Below are 25,030 nucleotides of genomic sequence, written 5' to 3'. Positions count from 1 at the left end.
GACCCTCTTATGGGGCGGCCTTAGGCAAAAATTTCCACAACTAACACACAACTTTTCTTCATTTTGGATGCTTCCATTCATTTTCAAACAATTTGGTCGCCTCGATTTCATTGGCCCGCGCTAGCCTTCCATCACCATCATCAGTGAACACCTTCACGGCCATTGCAATACTTCTAATACAAAACCGTCGAGCTTCTCCATCATCCATCCGAACTGAAACTGAACCTGCCGTAGAAATACACAATAAAAATCGATCACACACGACCAACGCAATCTTCACCCTAATTACCGCGGCGTCCGTGATTATGGCTTCCACCAAAATTTTGTTTCTTCTGTTCATTAGCCCAATCTTTTCTCCTGCAACTGAAGCACAGGATGGAAATCCTCTTTACCACTACTGCAGTTCCAACCAAACCTTCAGTGCAAATAATGCCTTCCAGTCGGACCGCACCACCCTCCTCTCTTCCTTAGCTTCCGCCAACATTGAGTTCTTCAACTTCACCGTTGCCAGTGGCGGCGACACTGTCTACGGCCTCTTCATGTGCCGGGGCGATGTCAACCTTCAGCTGTGCCACCAATGCGTCGTTAACGCAACCCAACGATTAACTGTCATGCACAAGGGTCCAGATGACCCAACACGAATGCGGGATCCATCTGGGGCCCATGGCCCATTGAGCATACAAGGATCCAGAAGGAAGAGTCAGAGAGCACGACGTAAGACCTGGAAGCTGAGGGAATTGGAGGATTCTATATAATAAGACAAATACGGTTATGAGTGGGTGTGATTGGTATTTTGGAATCTCTTCGTCTCTTCTCTCCCTGGCTCTTTCTCTCTTTCTCTCTTTTACATTTCCGTTCTGCACTTGTTCTCCTTCTCTTATATTTCTTGCATTATTTCTTTCTGATGAATACCGATATGATGATTATTGCTGAGGTGTATGTTGAGCTGAAACATTAATAGAAGTTCTATCTTCTGCTATTCGAATATTTCTTTGCGATCATAACAGTTGGTGCTTTCATTGAGAGACTCCGAAATGGCAGATAATACACGAATGAAGGAATTGCAAGCTGAACAGAAGAGAACCAATGAGTTTATCGATGAAGCTCGCGATAGATTTAATAAGCTAGAAGGCATGATGGAAGCGTTGATGACCCGAATGGATATAATGAGCCAGAGGTGGGACACTAATACGAAGGAAGAGACGGGCGATCCTACGAAGACTAATACTCAAACGGTGCCTTACGTTCATACTGTGGGGAAGCAAATTAAAGTGGACTTTCCAAGATTTGACGGGTCCGATGCATTAAACTGGATCTTCAAGGCTGAACAATATTTCAAGTACTATGAAATGACTGATGCTCAGAAGCTAGTGATTGCCTCTGTCCATATGGAAGGGGAGGTGTTACCCTGGTTCCAGATGTTAGAAAGGACGGGCAGGGTCCCCACTTGGTACACCCTGGTAAAGGCGGTCGAAGCCCAATACGGACCGTCAGAGTTCAATTGTGCAAGGTCACAGCTGTTCAAACTTGTGCAGCGGGGCCCTCTTGACGAGTACAATGAGAAATTCATCGCATTGGCTAACCGAACAGAGGAGATACCAGAGTCTGCTCTCTTAGATTGCTATCTCGGGGGACTGAAACCTGAGTTGAAGAAAGAAGTATTGGTACAGAGACCACTCACAGTGCTCAAGGCAATGTCGATCGCTCGCTTATTTGCAGAAGCATCAGAACAGAGTGTGGTTACTAAAACACGAAGCAACGCATACTATGGAGGTGGCGGATACCTGAGTAAGGGAATGGGGACTCATTCTAATACATCGACAGGATCCTTGACAAATCTGAGCGGTGGAGGAAAAACGAATCTACCGCCATTATTACCCACGCCTAACCGCCCACCGATCAAGAAAATCACTCCGGCAGAAATGCAAATCCGGCGGGAGAAGGGGTTGTGCTACACATGCGATGAGAAATTCTCCCCAACACATAAATGTGCCAATAAACAATTAATGATGCTCCACAGTGAAGAAGATTCGGAAGACGTGACTGAAGAGCACGACGAGGTCCCTGTTGAGAGCACCTTCCATCATTTATCTCTCCATGCATTGAGAGGAACGCAAGGGCCAGCAACTATCCGGTTCAATGGATCAATATATGGCACAAATGTGCAAATCTTGTTGGATGGTGGGAGCTCGGACAACTTCCTACATCCGAGAATCGTGCAGCACTTGCAACTACCGGTAGAACAGACTACAGAGGTCCGAGTGCTAGGGGGAATCGGACCAATAAAGAGAACGAACCAAGTGGTTGTTGACGTGCCTGTCAAGATTTGTGACTACACTCTCAAGATGACCATGTTGGTGCTACCCGTGGCTGGCGTGGATATGGTTATAGGAGCGGATTGGCTTGAGACACTGGGGCCCCACGTAGCCGATTATAGTACATCTACTGTAAAATTTCTGACCAATGGGCAATGGATCACTTTAAGGGGGTTTCGAGGCAAACCGATGGCTCAGGCAACTTTTCATCATTTAGTTCGAATCCAGCAGACGGATTCTATGGCAGAATGTTTTATGGTGGAAGCAGTAGACCCGCAGTTCATAGAAATCCCTGAAGACCTCCCTTCAGACCTGGCACTCGTGCTAAAATCTTACAGCTCAGTCTTCCAAAAACCCAGGGGGCTGCCTCCCTCTCGAGACCATGAACATCGCATTGAATTATTACCAGGAACACAACCAGTCAAAGTAAGGCCCTACAGATACCCGGTGAGTCAGAAAACAGAGATCGAGCAAATAGTAGAGGATCTCTTGAATGAAGGTTTAATACGGCCCAGTAGTAGTCCATTCTCAGCGCCTGTTATCTTGGTAAAAAAGAAAGACGGAACCTGGCGTTTCTGTATTGATTACAGAGCATTGAACGCAGTAACGGTGAAAGACGCATTCCCTATGCCTACCGTGGATGAATTGATCGACGAACTCCATGGATCTGTCTTCTACTCAAAATTGGACCTACGTTCTGGATACCATCAGATCCTCATGCGTGAATCAGACCGAGAGAAAACGGCGTTCCGTACCCACCAGGGGTTGTACGAATGGATGGTCATGCCCTTCGGCCTTACAAATGCGCCGGCCACATTCCAGTCCTTAATGAATTCAATTTTTCGGCCCTATCTACGGCGGTTTGTCCTAATATTTTTTGATGATATTTTGATATACAGCGACACGTGGGAGCTACATTTGAATCATGTTGAATTAGTCTTGGACACACTGGCTCGACACCGGTTATTTGCAAAAATGTGCAAGTGTGCATTCGGGCGACGTCGGATCGAATACTTGGGTCACGTAATATCTGAAAGAGGCGTTGAAATGGATGAGTCCAAAGTAAAAGCCATACAAGACTGGCCGCAACCAACCAACGCTACGCAACTCAAAGGCTTCCTGGGTCTAAGTGGATATTACCGTCGTTTTATAAAGAAGTATGCCCAAATAGCTAGCCCATTAACAAAATTGTTGGGTAAGGATGCTTTTGACTGGACCAACGAGGCTCAATGTGCTTTTGAAACGCTGAAAGAAGCCATTATCCAGGCCCCAGTGCTTATTCTTCCAGACTTTACGAAGCCCTTCATCTTGGAGACTGACGCGTCGGGTATTGGTTTGGGCGCTGTGCTTAGCCAGGACGGTCATCCTATTGCCTTCTTCTCTAAAAAGCTATCCCCTCGAATGCAAGCGCAGTCAGTTTACGTTCGTGAACTTATGGCCATTACAGAAGCGATTTCGAAATTCCGCCACTATCTCTTCGGTCATTACTTCATCATTCGAACAGATCACGCCAGTCTCAAGCATTTGGGGGACCAAGTCATTCAAACACCAGAACAAGAAGCGTTTCTGCCAAAACTCTTAGGATATCGATTTGATATTGAATATAAGCCAGGTCGCCACAATCAAGCAGCCGACGCTCTATCACGAGTGTCCTGTATGGCCATTACTTCTTTGGGATCCTCTTTTATGGACCGTGTGTATGAGGTAGTAAGGTCCTCGGCTTTGATTCAGCAGCTGAAAGACAAGATAAAAAATGGAGTTGCAGTGGATGGGGGATACCAATTGAAACAATCTGATCTGTATTGGCGTAATCACTTGGTTATTCCCCATGACCAGCCAGATCTGATTAAAGCTATTTTAGATGAATTTCATGCCTCTGTTATTGGGGGACACGCCGGCTTCCTTCGTACTTTGCACAAAGTAGCTCGTCTATTTTTCTGGCCTAAAATGCGGCAAGATATTCGCATATACGTGCAACAATGTCGGATCTGTCAACAAGCCAAAAGCTCCCAACTTCATCCAGCGGGCTTACTACAACCCCTTCCTGTTCCAGAACGAATATGGGAGGATATTTCGATGGATTTTATCACTGGCTTGCCAATAGTTAAAGGGAACTCTGTTATTCTAGTAGTCGTGGACCGCTTATCGAAGTACGGCCACTTTCTTCCTTTGCCAGCGACTTTTTCTAGCACGTCAGTAGCTGAAGTTTTTGTCCAACACATCGTAAAGCTACATGGGATTCCTAAATCCATTGTCACTGACCGAGATAAGGTCTTTACAAGTACCTTTTGGCACCACCTAATGAAACTTCAAGGTTCACAGCTTCATTTTTCGACTGCTTACCATCCCCAGTCTGACGGGCAAACAGAGGCTTTGAATAAGAGTCTGGAATTATATCTACGTTGCTTTGTTTCTGAACACCCCTCGTCAATGGTTGCGTTATCTGCCATGGGCTGAGTTTTGGTATAATTCCTCTTTTCAGACATCGATTGGTATGGTTCCCTTCAAGGTAGTCTATGGTCGGGATCCGCCTCCGGTGCTTCGTCACTCCTCTCTTGAAGATACACCGCTGGACATTCATCAACAGTTGATTCGGCGAGATGAAGTACTAGATACTCTGAAACAGAATTTATTGCGAGCACAGTGTCGCATGAAGTACTATGCTGATCGCAATCGCTCGGATGTGGAATATCAAGTGGGTGATATGGTCTGGGTCAAACTCCGACCTTATAGACAACATTCCGTTGAATTGCGTAAATTCCACAAGCTTGCACTCCGTTATTTCGGTCCATTTAAAGTCTTGGAGCGCATTGGCCGTGTTGCTTACAAGTTGGAGCTACCAACTCATACCCGGATCCATCCCGTTTTCCATGTTTCTACTCTGAAGAAATTCTATGGCGAGGTGGTCCCACCTCCGTTTGTGCCATTACCATTATTGTCGGTTCCTGAAGGACCTCTATTGCGACCTGTGGCTGTTTTGGATTCTCGTGTGGTTCAGCAACGGGACAAATGGGTCAAACAATTTTTAGTGCAATGGGACGGTCCAGATGAGGAATCATGGGAGGATGCCGCTGCTTTGGAGTCTCTTTATCCTTCTCTGGACCTTGAGGGCAAGGTCTCTCTTAATGGGGGGAGTGATGTCATGCACAAGGGTCCAGATGACCCAACACGAATGCGGGATCCATCTGGGGCCCATGGCCCATTGAGCATACAAGGATCCAGAAGGAAGAGTCAGAGAGCACGACGTAAGACCTGGAAGCTGAGGGAATTGGAGGATTCTATATAATAAGACAAATACGGTTATGAGTGGGTGTGATTGGTATTTTGGAATCTCTTCGTCTCTTCTCTCCCTGGCTCTTTCTCTCTTTCTCTCTTTTACATTTCCGTTCTGCACTTGTTCTCCTTCTCTTATATTTCTTGCATTATTTCTTTCTGATGAATACCGATATGATGATTATTGCTGAGGTGTATGTTGAGCTGAAACATTAATAGAAGTTCTATCTTCTGCTATTCGAATATTTCTTTGCGATCATAACATTAACCTCGGGATGCCCATTTTCGAAGGAAGCCATAATCTGGTACGACGAGTGCATGCTTCGCTATTCCAACCGCTCCTTCTTCTCCACCGTCGAGACATATCCTCAATTATTCATGTGGAACGTCGGCAATATGTCTCGGGAGGAAAGCTTCTCAGTGATATTGCCGTTTACGCTTAACTTGACGGTACAGGAGTTAGCCGAGGCTCCTTTTGGTGCTAAGAAATTCAATGCAACAGAAATTCATATAACTAATTTTGGACCTCTGTATGTTCTGCTTCAGTGCACGCCAGACCTGTCACCCCAACAATGCCAAGACTGTCTGAAAGATGTTATCTCGAATATTCATTTTTGTTGTGAGGGAAAGAGAGGAGGAAGAGTTATAACTCCTAGTTGCAATCTTCGTTATGAATCATATCCCTTCTTTAATCTGCCAGGACCTCCGGCTCCACCTCTTCCTCCGCCAAATTCTTCCGGTAAGGTTAAACTTAGTATTTGCTTTTCTGACGTTTTTTTTTCTATACATACGTACCGTAATGAGAAAAGCTGCGCTGAGGTTGGCGTCAAAATAACTTCTTCTTTTGTCAAAACAGAGAGAATTTAATATCTCTGTGACAGTTATGGCTGGCCGGATAACAGTCCATGATTCCCTTTAATTATAATTAAAAGATTGTTAGAGATGTGATTTAAAATCAATCTTGATGGATTAAAATATATTAATTGTTTGTTATCATTTTGAAATTTAATATAAGTACCAGAAATCGATCGACTCACACGAATTCTTTGCATCTTGCCCCAAAATTGACTTGCCTGGAAGGAAGTATCTGATGAGTGATGACTGATGTCTAACACAGTAACAGCAAAGACCATTGGGATGGTTGTGGTTTCTGTTGTTGGTTGGGGCATCCTTCTTTTGCTCGCCTACCATCTCTTAAAGAGTCTAATAAAGAAGAGACGCATGATTATTCTCAGACAAAATATTGTAAGAAATTTTCACTCTCTCTCTTTATTCCTACAGTTTGCTGATAGCTAGATGGCAATGCTTTTACTGTAATTTTTTTTCCCTTTTCTTTAAATTGTCTAGTTGGAAATGAGAGCAACACTTTAGAGCCTTTACAATTTAGTTTGGCTGCTATTGACGCTCCAACAAATAAGTTCTACGCGACAACTATTTAGGCCAACGTGGATTTGGACGAGTTTACAAGGTGAGAAATTAAATGCTGTCAATGTTAATGTTTTAGTTTGTGGGCTCTTATTTTTTACTTTTTAATCTAATCAACTACAATTTCAGGGTATTCTGACAAGTGGCCAAGAAGTAGCTATAAAGAGACTTTTAAAAGGTTCTGGCCAAGGTGCAGAGGAATTAAGAACGAAGTTCTATTAATTGCTAGACTCCAACACAGAAATTTGATGGCCTTGTTAGGATTTTGCATAGAAGATCGAGAGAAAATTCTTATTTATGAATTTGTTCCCAACAAAAGCCTTGATCATTTTCTATTTGGTTTGTCTCTTCTAAACCCATTTTAACTCTTAATTAAAATTTATGATTCACATGTGTCATGTCATCAATTGCTTAAATTTAAATTATCTTTATCTGCCATGTCAAGTATCTGATAACAAATTTATGTGTAGGTTCCCAGAAAAGAAGAGTATTGAATTGGGGGGAGCATTGTAAGATTATTGGAGGAATTGCTTGAGGAATATTATATCTTCATAATATTCCTGTCTTAAAATTATACATCATGATCTTAAACCAAACAATATTTTATTAGATGATGAAATGGATCAAAAAATTTCAGATTTTGGTTTAGCTAAGATGGTTGCTATGAACACAAACGAGGGAAGTACAAATAGAATAATTGGCACATAGTAAGTTCTAAATCTTTCCCTTTAAGCTCTACATCTATCTTGATATGGTTGAATAAAAACGATCAGGCAAAAAAAAAAGAATAAAAGAATAAAAACGAAGTGTACCCAAGTTGAGTTTGAAAACTTTACTCATCTCAAGTAGTCATTGAATGTCCGAGTTAATGTTATTATCATTTATTGAAGAAGCACTTTCTATAATTAATATTCTTTTTTTTTTCAGTGGTTACATGTCACTAGAATATGTAATGTACAGGCAATATTCTAAAAAATCAGATGTTTTTAGCTTTGGAGTTATAATCTTAGAAATTATTAGTGGAAAGAAGAATATGAATCGTCATAACCAAACCCAATATTATGAGGGCCTATTGAGCTATGTAAGTTATGATAATACGTTTCTCTTATATTAATATTTCTTATACAATTATCTCAACCAACAAGTTGGAGAAAAGATTATTTTAACTATATTCTAAAAGGTGATAATTGGTTTTACTTGATTGTCATAGGCTTGGAAGCAATGGAAGGAGGAAAAGTTGCTGGAGATATTAGATTCGAATATAAAAGAATTTGGATCATAGAATGAAGTGATCAAGTGCATCCAGATTGGTTTGTTATGTGTTCAAGAAGATCCAGACCTACAATGGCTGCGGTTGTTTCATATCTTAGCAATGATTCCATTCAACTGCCATTGCCACAGGAACCTGCCTTCTTTTTACACGGTGGAATGGGGCCTAGTACCAGTGGAAGTGAGGAATCAGGCTCGACCATTATCGAAGCGTCTATGAGTGAATTCTTTCCTTGTTAACGCGATACTTCCATTTCTTCTATTTCTTGAACACCCTACAAGGAGACAAGCATTCTTATTTAACTGCACAAAACTTGAGCTATGCAATTTGTAGTGTACGTATATTTAAAGGGACAAGTGATATTTTCCATGCATGACACTGGTTTTTATAATGTTATTCTAATCATTTTTTATTCGGTTTTTATTCTATTCGACCCAATAACAAAGTCTTGAGGCTCCATTTGGTACATGGGAATCTTGACTATTAGAGGATGGAATTGAACAACAATTCCTTGTTGGAGTATGCTTTTTAGATTGGAATGAAGTGATCTCCAGAGAATCATACTACTTCCGGTCTACAAATAAGATCTTATAATTAGAACCGGAGGTAGTATTTAACTTCAGCTAGACGGCTTGATCCCAATTCCTCCTTGCCTACGATGGAATCAAGACCTAAATGTCCAGAACTCTAGCTAGATGTTCTTGTTATGATTGGATAAAATTTTATTGATATTATTAATATTTTTCAGTCGTGGTTATAATTTAAAATACAAATGCAATGTTCGAATTCCGAAAGTTCACATTATGGCCTCTTGAGCTGTGTAAGTGGTAACAAAAAGTATTTCTTTCATATGAGTGTTTCTTATGCAATCATTATTATATCCCAGCCTTCAGATACGGGAAAAGATCATTTACCAATATCGTTAGTTAATAAAGGGATGACAACTGATGATTCAAGCATATTTTTATGCAGGCTTGGAAGCAATGAAGAAAAGCTTTTCATAATTGGACTCAAATAAAAAAGGGATTTGGATCATATAATGAAGTGATTAAGTGCACCAAATTGATTAAGAAAATCCAGATGCAAAGCCCTGCGATGTAAGCTAGTGGGGCCTTTCGGGTTGGTTTCTTAGAGACTGGCCTTGTTTTCTTTCTGGAAAACGATGATATATAGCCATTCATACCCATAATTGAGAAAGTAGGCAAAAGGACATTAAATATATGGGTGTCGTAAATGACTTGTGATCGAGCTGGGAACTTCCCCACCACTGGGCCCCTATTCCTGTCAAAGCTAAGAAAATATCCGAGTCTCGGAGCAGTTAGTTATAAGTTAATTAGTTTTGCAGTTGGCAGAGTCCATTTTGATGGCTGAAAAGGGAATGTTATAATAGCTGTATGATGTTAGCACTTCGATTGCGTTTGTGAATTGATCTTTGAAAGTTCTTCATCTTATCGTCAAGGGACGTCAGGGCCCCAACGCAAGACAAGATCCTTTTTTTTTTTTTTTTTCAAATTTGGATTGATGCAACAATTAATGTTGTTAAGAGGGATAAATGGAAAATATAAATGTGAGACTGAAAAACTAAAATACCTTCCTAACCTTAATTTTAAGGGAAAATGTAACTTTTAATCTCTAAATAAACTCTCTCTTAATTATTGATCAAGTCTATGGACTTTGACTCAAAACAGCTCTCGATTTTTGTAGTTTATTAAGTGGCAGAATTATAAAGATTTGGGTTCTTTCGAATTAAAAAAAAAAATAGAAGGACTAAATTTTTCATTATAAAAATGTGATATTTCAGTTATTCCTAATTTTTTTCTTGAGAAAATTGTGAAGTTTAGGTACCAAACTTGAAAGTGGGAGTTAATTTTGGATGGGAGACTTCTAAATTCTTTGAACAACATTGAAGGATCTCTTTTGTATTTAAAATTCTTTCACTCTGTGATTTGCATTGCAACTGTCGTCGCAATTAATGAAAAAAGTCGAAAATAAAATTGAAACGAAATGCCAAGTGCAGGACTTGTCAACAGTACTGACATGTGGGCCCAAGGACTCTTCCCCCTCTGTGTAAAGTGGACGTTCTATGTGTTTGGTAGAAAGAAAATGGAGATGAAAAACATGCTAATGAGTTTAATTTTACAAAATGAGAAAAAATGTGGTTATACAATTTTTAAAAAAAGATATAAGATAAAAGAGTAAAAAATAAATAAAATTTTTAATCTCACTTCTTTATTTTTTTAATTTAACTCATTTAAATTTTTCTCCTCCGCCTTTTTTTTTTGTACCAAACAGATTTTTTAAAATTGACCAAGCAATAAATTTAAGAGAATTTAAACAACATGATTTTTCTGAAAATCCGGGCCGTGATAGTTTAGTCTCAAAATATAAAAGTTTTTTATTACAAAATAAGTTGTGAATAACGAATAGAAGTTGCAAAACAAATATCAATTGGTCTTAGATACAAATCATTGAAAATAATATACAAAATTTAAATGTCTCGCTTCGAAGTTCAAACTGAGATTCTCGCGTACTTACATGTATTTAATTTAATTTGACATTTGCTACTATTTTCTTTTTTTTTTAATTTAACTACCATTAAATAGATTTTCTGGGGCCTAACTATAATTCTCTTAAGAAATTCTGTAATTCACGGAGTATTTTCAATATTGAAGCCCAAGCAAACCGTTGTATCGGAAAATAGAGAATGATGCTCTACAGCTTCCAGTGATGAAGGGGCGACGACTGATATTTTTTTTCCCCGGCAGTACAAGACTTTCCCTTGAACATCAATGCTCTGTTTATTGTAAGAAGAAAATATCAATACATTACGTCACATCCTAATTGGCTAAATTGATAAGATTAAAAAATTAAATAAATTATCTTAAATTTTTTAAATTAATTTACCTAATTTATAAATTGATATGTCATCTAATGATACACAAAATCGGAGTATATCACTGCATTGTGCGCCTGATTATATTCCTAAAAAATAAATGTATTGAGTTGAGTGTGTCGATAATTGTGTGTGCTCAACGCAAATGCGCATATCAATGGCTGCCATGAATTCCAAACAGATCACACTTGCAGGGCCGTAGTTTGCTTCCAAAAGCCCACAAAATGAGCCCCCAAGCTCCCGAATAAGGCAAGCTTTCGTACTTGGACCGCAACTGCTTTCTTCCACCAACACGGCTTCTCCAAGAAATTTTCATATACTACTTCCTCTGATCCTAGATATAAAATCTTGCATTTAGGATCAAAGTTAGTATTAGCTAGGTTTTGTGTTGAGGCTTGGTAACTAATAGTGGAACCTCGTTCTTGAATTTTAATAACCCCCAACGAGAATTTTTTTCTGAATTATTTTGTTAAAATCTCGGGGAAGAATGCCCTGAAATCATAAATAGTCAGATAATGAGGGTGTGGGAAATACATGCAATGATATATACAAATACAAGCATTGATTTGATCGCATAAAATGACAAATTAAATCATCTTTTTCATTCATGGAATTAGTTTTTATATAATTTATTCTATTAACATGTGGTTAGAGTTTGTATTTCCCCTACAATACGCAATTATTAGGACTCACTTTCTTTTCAAAATATTTATACAGCACACATTCTGAAACAAGTGGCAAAAGACTAATTACAAGGGAAAAAGCACAGAATTAGATGATAATGACTAATTAATAAGTACGCACAGCTGAAGCAATTTTGAAGTAATCTACTTTTCTGGTCCTTAATATAAGACCTATTTAACTAATTTGATGAGATTAAGAAAGTTAGGTAAGTTAGTTAATTATAAGCAATATAACATATTTTTCCTAAAACACCATAATCATCTTCCTTAATATCCTTCCTCCCTCTTCTACTTAATTATAACTAAGAGAGTATCTATAGGGTAATTTAAGAAAAATTGATAAATATAATAAATAGTTTTTATATTTAGAACTAAAATCAACTTAATAATGAGGTCATATATTGAGAATCAGAAGAATATTTTTTGTCCAATGTAGCTAGTGGGTGATTAGCTTTCGAGTCTCAAGTTGGTACTATATATAAGACCAACGTGCATATTAGTGCGCCTTTGTGTTTTCTTGAAAACGACCATTCAGACTCAAGACATGATTGAGAAAGAAGGCAAGAGGACCTTCATATGTGGCTGTCGTAAGTGACATGTGAGCTGGGAGCTTCCCCACCACTGGACCACTGGTTCTGTCAAAGCTGAGAAAAATATCTGAGGCCTCAAGATCAGTTAGTTATACATTAATCGGTTTGCATGCAGTTAGCCCGAGTCCATTTTGATGGCTGAAGAGTGAATAATGTTATGGTAACTACATGATATATAGTACCATGTACCACACCTCCGTATTTACTATAAGAGTTCATTTGATTTTTATTTTTATCTTAAATATAATATCCTAATCCATTTTTTCTCTCATGTTTATCTATTTTTCCTTAAAGTAGTCGTTTTAATAATGATAGTTCTAGCTAATACACTTGATTAGCAAAAATATTTCAGAAAATACAATACCTATTTATTAAATAACTAACTTAATTGGTTTTTTAAATCTAATTTAGTTAGTCAACTAGCTCTTATATTAAGGATTGGTAGTACTTGGGTTGCATTTGTCAGAATATGTCTCATCCCGTTGCGTTTTGATGTATCTATATGCAAAATTACCCCTTTTATATTAGAATATCTATGTGTTCTATTTAATTGATATTTGAAAGTTCATCTTATTTTCAAAGTAGATCAAAACAAATACCCTTACGTACTGGATCAGAAGACGTATCCTAATTAATTATTGATATTTGAAAGTTCATCTTATTCTCAGAGTATATCAAAACGCAAAATCACCTATTGGATCAAAAGACGTAACCTAGCTTAAAATTTGAAAAGTTCATCTTATCCTCTCAGTAGATTAAAATACAAAATCACTCCTATTAGATCAAAAGACGTACCCTAGTTGTTGATCTTTGAAAGTTCTTCATCTTATCTTCAAAGTATGGGCAAGACAAAAATCCCCTTCGTTTTTTCCCCTTTCCTTTTCTGGGATGGATCTAACAATAAAAGTTGATCAAGTAGCCAGGATGAAGCATTTGGAAGCATGTCAAATATCATTCTGATCCACAAAATAAGTTTTATTTTTCTCAGATTATTTTAGTCCAAAATAAAAGTTTAACTCTCTAAAATCCAGAGTATATGATGCTCCTCTGGTGATATTTACAGGGTAAAAAGAGCTTCTTTCCTTAATAGAAGCATTTTGCTAAATTTATTATACAAATGTATAGTTTTATCTCTAATTTATAATTTTTTAAGAATAGTTAATCAGGTTGTGATTTTTTTCCAATGAAAAATGTTGAAAGTATCTTATAAATACAATTAAATGAGTTTTTTTTTCCTTTTGATGGAAAGAGTCCCCCCCCCCCCCATTTTACCCTTTTATGCAATTAATGACCCAACTTCCGCTTAACGTAGTTAATTTTAGACGGGGTAGACTTGGAAAGCACTATAATACTTTATATCTTTAAGTGAAGCAATTACCTTTTTGGCATTTTCCCCATATGCGCGTCTAAATCTGGACTATATTGTAGACTGAAGTAGTGTAGTATCTTACACAATTAGTAAATGTGAAACCAGAAAGTAGAATACCTTCTTAGAGTTTTTTAAATTAGGAAAATCAACGTTACAGGCCATGAAGTAACATACAGTTGAAAAAAATCTCAAGAAAATATCTTTTAAATTTCAAAATTTTAAATTAGTATTGTTTACTACGCTTTAATAAGAAATGGCCATGCTTGAAATGTAAGTGACCATATATTTTTGTAGTAATTAGTGATCTGAGATTTTAAAATTCAAGAAGTTTTTTTTTTTAGATTTTTTCTATATAGTTTGAAACACAAAAATGGGACGGACTTTGAAAAAAGATGGGATCCACAAATCGTGCCGAATAAAATTCCCGTGTGGTCCGCAACCGTCAATTCCCCACCAGATTTCTCTATCAAAGAACTGCGTAGCTTATGCCAATTTGGTTGTTATGCCTTTGTCTGTTTCACGAGTTATGGCTCACGGCTGAGTCAGTATGGTTTGTCTTCTATGTTGTAGGAATTGATCAATCATCAATATTATTCGAAAACAAATTACCAAAAAAAAGATGCGGAAATAAAACACAAAGTGTGGGGTAGGGCACATCAATTAACAGTACTAGCATGTTGTGATGGTAAGTTGGCATTTACGAGGGGTTGTCCTTTATTAATTATTAAATAACATGACTATTTCTGATGCCGTAGAAAATCGGCCACTTATTTCTTTTCTTTTTTTTTGGTACGGTGCAAAATTGCTTATCTAGAGCTGATTTCACCAGGCGTTCAATCTTTTCGTAATTTCCACGCCTCCCCCGAGGGACAATAAAAACTCGATTATCCTCCTTCCATTCGTCTCCTCTATTTTGTGAAGATCAGAATGAAAAGATATTTGGGAAATTGCAAATAAAGACCCCCCAATATATAAAATGGCAATCAGGGACCCCCAATTTGAGAAATTGCTGCAGAGGACCCGGTCCCAATTTGCAATTATGAAATGTAAGGAAAATGGCTGAAATGCCCCTCACTCATTTGAAAAGAAAAAAACCTGTCCGCGCTCTCCTCCCCCCCAAAACGCGCGGTAACTTCCTTTGTATATCCCGTCGGCCATTCTTTGCGGTGTGCTCTGTTTATTTGTGCGCAAGAGTTTGTTTCCATTTTGCGGCGATAGGAGTATTGTGTGAGAGAAGAGTGTATTTGCTGTGGGAGAGGAGAACGGAGTCGTGCTGGAATAGTGATCTATCGACATCATCAAAGGCAAGGGAGGAGGTAGAGGCATCGTGACAGTCGTGTGTGGCTATCAAAGTTAACAGCGGCATTTGGCGACAAAATCTGGTGGTAAGTTTCAAGCTTTAGTTTGTTTGTGTTCGTTGCTGCCTGTGTGATACATTAACGAGAGGGAAGGGAATGCGTTTAGGGCAGGAACGTATATATATGTTTTTTCTGTTGAATATGCTGTGACTGATTGGCGAAAAATGGTTATCTGTGGAAGAAGATGGGCGAATGGGTTTGGGTGGGAAGGGAATTAGAAGATCAGTTAGGAGGATGACAAGATTAGTTTGGGAAATGACGACACTTGAATGGGTAAAGGGCAAATTGAATTGGTTAACTATTAATTGATCTGAAGAGATGTTGAAGTGATAGTGTCGTTTAAAATGACAAAATTGAAGTAGGGGGATTGACAAGTTGATAATGCAAAATAAGAATGTGTAATTGACAAGTTGGTAATAGAAAATAACAAGTTGAATATAATGAATAACAAGTTATTGAGCAGTTGGGAATAAGAAGGTTGCCATGGGTTCCTAACAAGTTAACAATAGGAAATGACAAGTTTAAAAATGACAATAAGAAGTTGGGAATAAGAAAGGCGATTATGACAAATGGAGAACTTTATAATGTAAAATAACTAGTTGATAATTATAAATGACAAGTTAATGATGAGAAATAACAAGCATGAGAAGTAGTTGAGACTAACAAGTTTACTTTGAGAAATTAACAACTTGCTTATATGAAATTACAAGTTCATGTTTCGAAATAAGAAGTAAATGGTGGTGATGTAAGAAGGCTGTTGGTTACAGAATAGGTTGTTAACAGAGGTGATAGTTAGTTAGTAAATGTGGTTGTGAAGGATTGTATGTTGAATATTTTGCAGGAAGAGGAAGATGGCATCAGAAGGAGCCTCTGGATCAAAAAAGGCACACAACGGTTGGGTGTTATTCAGAAGTGAGTTTATGGCCACAATAGCTGACCCTGACATGACAGCCAAACAAAAAAGAGATGCTGCGTCAAATGCATGGAAAGCTCTGGCCGCTGAAGAGAAGATGAGGTACACCGAGGAGGTGAAGAAAAGAAGGGCACAAAAGGGAGAAGAGGAGAAAAAGAAACATGTCCCATCATTTCTAACCCGGGTGTCCCTGAAGGGATTAAGAAAATTACTGCACTTTGTGAACAATAATGAAGACTTAAGGGAGAGGGTTGAGAGGATGGGCTTCGGGAGGCTGTTGAAGGTTGGATTAAAGAGACTACCCCGTGATCTCATTGTGACCATGCTGAGATCATATGACCCGCCAACGCATCAATTTACAATCAGGGGCAAATCAGAGGAAATAGGAGCAGAAGATGTTGAGCAACTGCTAGGAATCCGTCACGGTGGGGAGGAGGTGAAAACTAAAGTTGATGAGAGTGATGCTACGTATCAGGAGTTGAGAAATGAATATCGGAAAGTGTCATTCAGCAAAATACTAAACGACATTGTTTCAGGGGAGGAGGATCACAGATTCGAGTTTTTATTTGTGCTATACACCCTGGGTACTTTTCTATGTCCGAATTCAAGCTCAGAAGTGAGTGAGAAGTTGGTTAGAGTCATGCGCTGCACAATGGATGACTTTGGAAAGTATGATTGGGCTACCTATATTATAAAGGACCTCTGGAAAGAAATGGGAGACTATGTCAAAGGGTACAGGCGGGGCAATGAAGGGCAGGGGAGTAGCACTGTTGGTGGCTGCATATACTTACTTCTGGTATGACTATTTTATTTGTCATTGTGTTTGCATTTGATTACCGATGTGCATAACGTTAATGTTGTATATATGTGGCTGGCTTGCAGCTTTTTTTTGGTGAGAATTTTAACCTAAACACGCCTGTTGGCCGAGAGTCCACTACTGCAATTGAATACTGGACTGATGAGAAAATAAAAGAATTGGCCAGCAAGGAGAGGAAGAGTGTTAGGGGAATTATGTATGGAGGAAAAGGCAGTGAAGCTGTGACAGGGAAAGAAGAGAGGATAATTGTAGAGTTTTTGGACCCGGTATGTGGTATAATTGGTAAACTAAAGTTTTTATTTCGTAACCTGAACTTGTTATCTGCCATAGTATTGTTGTCATTTCCTATACTGAAGTTCTGATTTGCTATAGTGACATAGAGCTTTGTCATTGTTAAGTTGTAATTTGGCAAACTTAAGTTGTTATTCGCAATACTTATGCTGTGATTGGCCATATTGAACTTATCAATAGGTAGACTGACTTGTGATTTTGTATATTGAACTTGTCATTCGGTATAATGAACTTGTCATCTGCGATACGTGAGTTGTGATATGGTTTACTGAACTTGTCATTCGGTATAATGAACTTGTCATTTGCCATACGTGAGTTGTGATATGATTTACTGAACTTGTAATTCTGTATAATGAACTTGTGATCTGCCATACCTGAATTGTAATCTGGTTTACTGAGGTTGTCATTCGGTATAATAAACTTGTGATCTGCCATACCTAAGTTGTTATTTTGTTTATTGAACTTGTAATTCTGTATAATGAACTTGTGATCTGCCATACCTGAATTGTAATCTGGTTTACTGAGGTTGTCATTCGGTATAATAAACTTGTGATCTGCCATACCTAAGTTGTTATTTTGTTTATTGAACTTGTAATTCTGTATAATGAACTTGTGATCTGCCATACCTGAATTGTAATCTGGTTTACTGAGGTTGTCATTCGGTACAATAAACTTGTGATCTGCCATATCTAAGTTGTGATTTTGTTTACTAAACTTGTAATTCTATATAATGAACTTGTGATCTGCCATACCTGAATTGTAATCTGGTTTACTGAACTTGTCAATATGTCATAGTGAAGGTGTCATTTTCCATAGTGAACTTGTTGTTGTATATACTTACTTGATTAATGTCTTTTACATGCAGGAGCTGAAGAAGTTACGTGAGCGCCTAATGAAGAGGATAGAGGAAGGGCAAAAGATGCTAATGAAAATGGTGGATGAGGAGTTGGTGAAGGTGCAAATCCCAAGACAGGGAGATGGTGGGAAGGGTAAATCAAGAGGAAAGGCTCGGGTTGAGACAGTGCCTACAAATAGAAGTGACTCTGAAGATGATGAGGAGGAGAGGCGCAACAATGATGACATAACTGAGGAAAAGGAGAAGGATGAAGTAAGCAGTGAAGATGGAGACAGTCATGGGAAGGGCGACACAGAGAATGACAGCGACAATGAAGAGATGGAGGAAGAGGGTCAAGGGGATGGTGATGACAGGAGCGAAGGGGAGAGGGAATACAAGGGTGATGCAGAGGGTGACATACCTGCAGCCAGTCCCCCTAGGGAAGTGTCACCCACCATTGAAGGTGATGAGGGTGACATACCTGCAGCCAGTCCCCCTAGGGAAGTGTCACCCACCATTGAAGGTGATGAGGCAGAAGGTCACTCACCGATGGAGGTATCCCCCCTGGCCATTGTTGAATATGTTGGGCCTGATCCAGAACCTGTATCTGTGGAGGCACAACAACTAAGGAGATCTACTAGGGTTCGGTTCAGCAAGATCAAGTCTCCTTGGTTGGAGTTGAAGGCACAATCAAGAGTGAAGAGGCCTATGGAGCCCAAGGATATTTTGTTCAACTTAGTCAGCCGAGCTGTCAAAGGTGATGAGGGTGAGATGTAAGTGAAAATCTTTGCTTATGTGATCTTATTTGTTGACTACATGTTAACATAACACATCTAGTAACTCACTTGAATATGTTTCAGTCCTTTGATCAGAATGTTTGATGAAGACATCCCCCGACGATTGCTGCATTCGCTTGGTGGAAATAACAGGGTGAGTAACCGAGTGATGTCGTTGGTCTGTAAGGCTTTGGTGCAAGAGCAGCAGGCAGTTGAAGGCCGAGTTAAGAGGCATATATTTGATGCAGACTTCATGGTGAGGTTTCTGTATTACTAATAGGCTTTGTTGATTTACAAGATTGGAAATGAAAATGACAGAATAAAGTGTGTTACAGTGAATAAGAACTTGGTTTTCTGCATTTCACAGGCCATAATGACCCGTGATCCAGCTCGTTGGGATCCTAACCAGCATGCACGACAAATACTTCCGCATTATGTTGGCTACAACATAGGTGACTGTGACTTGATTCTGGGTCCTGCTCTAGTTGGGGAGCATTGGTTCTGTTTTGCATTCGAACCAAAGACCCAGAAGTTTAATGTCCTTGATTCCATGCGAGCAAGTTTACAGCGTAAGAAGACCACCTCCAAGCAGAAGAAGGCAGCCACATATGACCCCCAAGAAATGGCCATCACCGGATGTGTAAGATGTTACTGACCTGTGCATGTTAGATAGGGAAATGACAGTTTTATATTGTTATCCTTTTGATGAATATGGCATATGTGCAGAGGGATCGGTTTGAAGACATACTTCACATGGTCAGACCAGATTTTAGTGATAACTTGGAAATTGTCTGGCCTGATGTACCACAGCAGAAAAATTTGTGAGTGTATACACCCTACTCATGTGATATGTTATTTGGCTGTGTTGGTTTGAGGAGCTGAAACTGTTAGGGTGGTGTTGTGGGCAGGAGGGACTGTGGTGTGCATGTGCTCATATGGCTCAAGAAATGGGAGCCTGATGTTTCCCTTGAATATACCGAGGTATTGACATTACCTTATTTATTGTGCAATCAAGAGTGACCACGTGTGACTTGTTTGGTGGTAAACTTGCTGTGCAGGCTGATGTGTCCTCTTTTCGGCGCGAGCTGATGTGGTGGCTGGTGAACCATGATGACAATGAATGCCGTCAGAATGTGTATGATCTTATCTCACAACCAGAGAAGGGCCGAATGACCAAGAAGAGGAGAACGTCTTTATAGAGAGCATTTAAATTAGGCTGTGACTTTTACTAACTTTGTCAATTGATTCATTTGTTGAAATTGTATGCCAATTATTGTAATGGTTATGATATGCTTGGATTGATGGTATAACAGCACTTATATTTGGAATGACAAATTTCCCTTTAGTCAGGCCAAATGGCCAATGACAGTTTAGTACAGGTAACGACAAGTTCATTATGGCCAATGACAACTTGTGAAAAGGTTTTCATACAAATTTGTGATTCTGTATTAAAGGTGGCTAAATTTGCACATTGATTCACGGAATGAGAGGTTGACAAAGGAAAATGACAAGTTGACAATGCCAAATCACTGGTTCCCAAGATGTTTTCATGTAAGGGAAAATTTCTATTCCAATTAGTGGAATTCCACTTATGACAATCACAGAATGACAGGTTCACTAACGAAATTGACAAGTTGACTAGTGAAACTTACAAGTTCCCATAAGGTTTTCGTGAAACCGAGATTTTCCGTTGAGATGAGTGGATTCCCACTTATGATAATCACGGAATGACAAGTTCACTAAGGAAAGTGACAAGTTCACTAGCGAAAGTTACAAGTTCGAATAATGTTTTCATGAAACGACTGGATTTTCACTACTGGTAAACGCAAGGTTACAACTTCAGAAAGGGAAATGACAAGTTTATTATGGAAAATGACAATTTCCCAGAAGGTTTTAATACATTTTCATACTTTTGAAGACAATGATTACATTGCACATTTCTGACAGCAACCACTTCTGATAAACACGGAATGACAACTTCATATTGCCAAATGACAACTTTACTATGGCACATGACAAGTTCCTATATGGTTTTGACACATTTCGTTTTCTGACAGCAACCACTTCTGATAAACACGGAATGACAACTTCATATTGCCAAATGACAACTTTACTATGCCAAATGACAAGTTCCTATAAGGTTTTGACACATTTCGTTTTCTGACAGCAACCACTTCTGATAAACACGGAATGACAACTTCATATTGCCAAATGACAACTTTACTATGGCACATGACAAGTTCCTATATGGTTTTGACACATTTCGTTTTCTGACAGCAACCACTTCTGATAAACACGGAATGACAACTTCATATTGCCAAATGACAACTTTACTATGCCAAATGACAAGTTCCTATAAGGTTTTGACACATTTCGTTTTCTGACAGCAACCACTTCTGATAAACACGGAATGACAACTTCATATTGCCAAATGACAACTTTACTATGCCAAATGACAAGTTCCTATAAGGTTTTGACACATTTCGTTTTCTGACAGCAACCACTTCTGATAAACACGGAATTACACATTTCTGACAGCAACCACTTCTGATGAACATGAAATTACAAGTGCACAAAAGCAAATGACAACTTAACTATGCAAAATAACAAGAAGTGACAAGTTCTGATTTCTTTGACAGCAACAAGTTCTTTACAACATTCAATGACAAGTGCACATTAACTTACATCTTCCACTTAATGTCCCTTTGTCCCAAACATAGAAGTAACAAAAAATATATGTGCACATCTACTAACATCCTGCTCCCAAAAAAATTAAGAAGGATGAACCCTATATGTGCCAAAAAAATTAGTTGTCCCATTTGTAAGTGGAAGTCAACTTGGGTTAGGATTTTTGCATGTCCTCTTTGTATGTCCAGGATGAAGACATCTAGTGCAATGATATATTTTTTTGTTGTGGAATTGTGATTCCTTTCTATTTCTTCTTGGTCTTCCAGAAGGCCTAGCAGTGACTGGGGGTAAAAGCAAGGGTTGAGCAGTAAGATTCTCAAACGTATAGTCATTCAGGTGAGGCATATCAATTGTCACCACTGGAACCATGCTCCGGGCATAGATTTTTTCTTGGGATGAACGTTTGTAACACTCTTCAACATAATCATAAACGTTTCCCCCTATGGTCTTAATGGCTGCACAAGCATGTGAGCATGGAATCCCTAACATTTGCCAAGTTCCACAGCTACATTTGTGTAGGCCAAGGTCCACTCTTTGGTCTCCACGTGATGTGTGCACGCATATTCTTCCCCCTCCATAATTCTCACAGTGCATGTACCTACCGAAATACACATGCTCCAATACTTTTGCCTCTATTTTTGGCCCAACGCAATTACTCCACTTAGTCATTGCTGCATATGATGCATGCATCTTTCTTGCTACTTTCTCCCGGTGCTCATGGATCATTTGGGCCACGTTATGCTTCCTCTCCCTTACCATCCAAGCATTAAAAGATTCAGCTAAATTAGTTGTTATGTTGTCCCACCTTCTATATGGGAACTTGCTCAATGCCCACCTATCCACATCACCTTGATTGATAACCCACTCATATAACTCATGAGACATGGTTCTGAGATCATCCAGCGCATGATCAAACTCATCCGCAAGTCTTGCATAAGCCACTTTATCCAGTACCTTTAATGCATCTTCCTTTGAATTTTCACTTGTCCTTCTCCGACCTCTGTTTACTTTCATATATTCAGAGCTAAAGTTCTCCTTCACATGCCTATAACAGTATGCATGCCTTTCACCCCCAAATATTGCTTGCACAGCACCAATTATAGAATTATGTCTATCTGACACAATAGTCAGTTGCATTGAACCAACAATTTGTTTAATCTTGTGAAAAAACCACGTCCAGTCATCAAGATTCTCTCCCTTCACCACTGCTATTGCAAACGGCAACATCTCATTATCCGCATCATATGCCGAAGCTGACAGTAATGTCCCCTTATATGGACCACTTAAATGAGTACCATCAACATATAATATAGGCCTTGCACCGTTCAAAAAACCCTCAACACATGCACCGTATGCAATGAACACACGCTCAAATCTATTACCAATGGAGGCCCATTCAGCAACCGTTTTGTCATCAGTTTCCTTCAACCTTTCACATAACCATGGTATTAACATATAGGACTGTTCCGGTTTCCCATGTATTTCTTCCATTGCCTTTTCCTTTGCTCTATATGCCTGACAATATGTAAGCCTCACACCATACTCCCTCTCCAACATCTTCCTTATCTCAGTGGGCCGTTTTTCAGCATGGTCCCTTATCTCTTCAACTATTACTGATGATGTCAACGCAGCACTCCCACCATAAGTCACAATCAAATTGTCTTGGGCTGAATGAATGTGCTTATTGCAAAATGTAGTCACACGTAATAGATGACTGTTCTTTCCAACAGCATTTGCACATATCTTCCAAGGACACCCTTCTACTTTACACCTCACATTCATCTTCTCCTTACTATTCCTGATATATCTTGCTGCAAACTTCTCTGCAATACTGAACCTGTACACAGCTTCCCTAAAAGCAACAGCATGTGGAACATATTGGCCCACTCCTACAAACACTCCTGCCCATTTCGTACAATTCATCTCGCCCGTCAGTCTTCCCTGACTCTCTGAACCACTACACTTGCTTCTCTGACTTGATCCGCCTCCTTCAAAAGTTAGGCATTCAACTCCATTCTCAACATTCACTGGCTCATGTTCATCACCAATGGTCGTTTCAAATGTATTCATATCTTGTGAAAGTCCAAATAAATTCTCACTCCTGCCACCATAATACCAAGTTAGGACAGCTATATTCAAACGACAGGTTTGAATAAAATAACATGTCTACATATCTAAATAACAAGTCCGCATATGGTTATTACAACTTTACTAACTAAAATAACAAGTCTACATCTACAAACAATTCCTTGCTCAATTAACAAGTCCGTAAGAGGTAATTACAACTTGAGTTACTCATATAACAAGTTTCCATATAGAAACTACTGGTTAGTAAAATAACATCTACAGATCTAAATAACAAGTCCGTATATGATAATTATAACTTCAATACGTTGAATTACAAGTCTACATATGGAAATCTCTGCTTATGTCTAATAACAAGTCTGCATTTCTAAAACACAAGTTTACAAATGGAAATGACATGTCCACTATGTTCAATAACATGCTTGCATTTACTAATTACAATTTAGGACTGCAGCACCATTAGCTTCATTACAATATTTCTATACGAATTACCAACAATATATTAGTAAATAACAAGATTCAATTGGAAAACATAACCACTTACACGTCTGGATCATTCCTTGCTCTACGTTCCCTATCATTCCCTTTCCCTCCTACATACACATGACCACTGCTGTCATTATATCTAAACAAGTTGCTGATATCACCATCATCACAAAGATCAATCAATGTACTCTCATCAAATTTAACTTTATACTTAATCTCATATCCACCACCATCATTGCCTATCCACTGTGAAATTATTCCACACAACTCGTCTACTGTTATCCATTCTTTTATACTGGTTACCCTTACACTCCCTCCAATATATTTAACTATCCCTTCACCATTTGCTTCAAAATGTCCACCAATGTGCACGTAACAGAACAACTCCTTCCCACAGCTTCTTCGGTTATTGAAATCCATTTTTCATACTAATCTGCAGCAAAAATTTACGTTTAGTCAGTACGTTAGCTTCACTAATAAATATTTACTCATTTATTCCATCGACTCAACCATTTACATACCAAATTAAAAACCCGTGACCTCCTGTCTTCCCAACATCACTTTAGGCCTTCACAACTTCACTTTAGGGCTTCACAACTTCACTTTAGGGCTTGACGACTTCAACACCGAAAATCATGGTATCGTCATTCCCTCATTCCGCGGCAACACCTCAACGTTCACGGTCAAACTAACGGCCATTATCCAACCTACACTCTGCCAAACCACTACACTCTGACCCCTTCCCCATCGCAACCAGCACCGTGCACTACAAATGACAGATGACCGTTCAGACTACGAAAACAAAAATATCCCACCTCCAACTAACCACAACCTCCTACATTGTCATATCTTTCATCTTCAACTACACCTCCCATTCCCTCCCTTCCTCCAGCCTACTCACCCACACAGCAGAGATGAAGATGGAGAATGTGACGATGTGTAACTCTTACAGGGAACAATACA

At 39.0% G+C, this 25,030-nt stretch overlaps 3 protein-coding genes and 1 pseudogene across 3 annotated transcripts in view; 3 read left to right on the top strand and 1 right to left on the bottom strand.

The window, feature by feature from the left end:
• Positions 1 to 305: 305 nt before the first annotated feature.
• LOC114733022 (uncharacterized) lies at positions 306 to 6,331 on the top strand. The gene is made up of 5 exons (XM_028920433.1): positions 306 to 714; positions 1,042 to 4,586; positions 4,798 to 5,430; positions 5,880 to 6,118; positions 6,289 to 6,331. Exons 1-5 carry the CDS (start codon positions 306 to 308, stop codon positions 6,329 to 6,331), a joined length of 4,869 nt encoding a protein of 1,622 aa, XP_028776266.1.
• The window catches only part of LOC114733037 (catalase isozyme 1), a 31,447-nt gene continuing 7,810 nt past the window's right edge, over positions 1,394 to 25,030 (top strand). The window contains exons 1-2 of the mRNA XM_028920447.1: positions 1,394 to 1,400; positions 9,386 to 9,390. The gene's annotated coding sequence lies outside the window, so the exon portion shown is untranslated. The remainder of the gene's footprint in view (positions 1,401 to 9,385; positions 9,391 to 25,030) is intronic.
• LOC114733021 (cysteine-rich receptor-like protein kinase 19) lies at positions 6,693 to 8,295 on the top strand (annotated as a pseudogene).
• On the bottom strand, positions 21,503 to 24,487 carry LOC114733020 (uncharacterized). Its single transcript, XM_028920432.1, has 4 exons — positions 24,256 to 24,487; positions 24,126 to 24,174; positions 21,779 to 23,597; positions 21,503 to 21,565 (listed from the first exon to the last, which is right to left on the bottom strand). The coding sequence occupies exons 1-4, from the start codon at positions 24,485 to 24,487 to the stop codon at positions 21,503 to 21,505; spliced, it is 2,163 nt and encodes a 720-aa protein (XP_028776265.1).

This window comes from Neltuma alba, unplaced genomic scaffold (assembly GCF_004799145.2).
Source record: "Neltuma alba isolate B1F8T4 unplaced genomic scaffold, ASM479914v2 tig00012963_pilon, whole genome shotgun sequence".
Taxonomy (NCBI): Eukaryota; Viridiplantae; Streptophyta; class Magnoliopsida; order Fabales; family Fabaceae; genus Neltuma; species Neltuma alba.
This window is presented reverse-complemented; position numbering and strand designations above follow the sequence as displayed.

What these genes read in the sequence shown, in the direction of transcription:
- LOC114733022 (XM_028920433.1), top strand. Translation starts at nt 306, where the DNA reads ATGGCTTCCACCAAAATTTTGTTTCTTCTGTTCATTAGCCCAATCTTT. An exon ending in CTCTGGACCTTGAGGGCAAG is followed by an intron (nt 5,431 to 5,879) that starts GTCTCTCTTAAT and finishes CCATTTTCGAAG; the next exon opens with GAAGCCATAATCTGGTACGA. An exon ending in ATAACTAATTTTGGACCTCT is followed by an intron (nt 6,119 to 6,288) that starts GTATGTTCTGCT and finishes TTAATCTGCCAG; the next exon opens with GACCTCCGGCTCCACCTCTT.
- LOC114733020 (XM_028920432.1), bottom strand. Translation starts at nt 24,487, where the DNA reads ATGGATTTCAATAACCGAAGAAGCTGTGGGAAGGAGTTGTTCTGTTAC. An exon ending in TAAAGTTAAATTTGATGAGA is followed by an intron (nt 24,175 to 24,255) that starts GTACATTGATTG and finishes ATGTGTATGTAG; the next exon opens with GAGGGAAAGGGAATGATAGG. An exon ending in AACCCTTGCTTTTACCCCCA is followed by an intron (nt 21,566 to 21,778) that starts GTCACTGCTAGG and finishes TTTTGGGAGCAG; the next exon opens with GATGTTAGTAGATGTGCACA.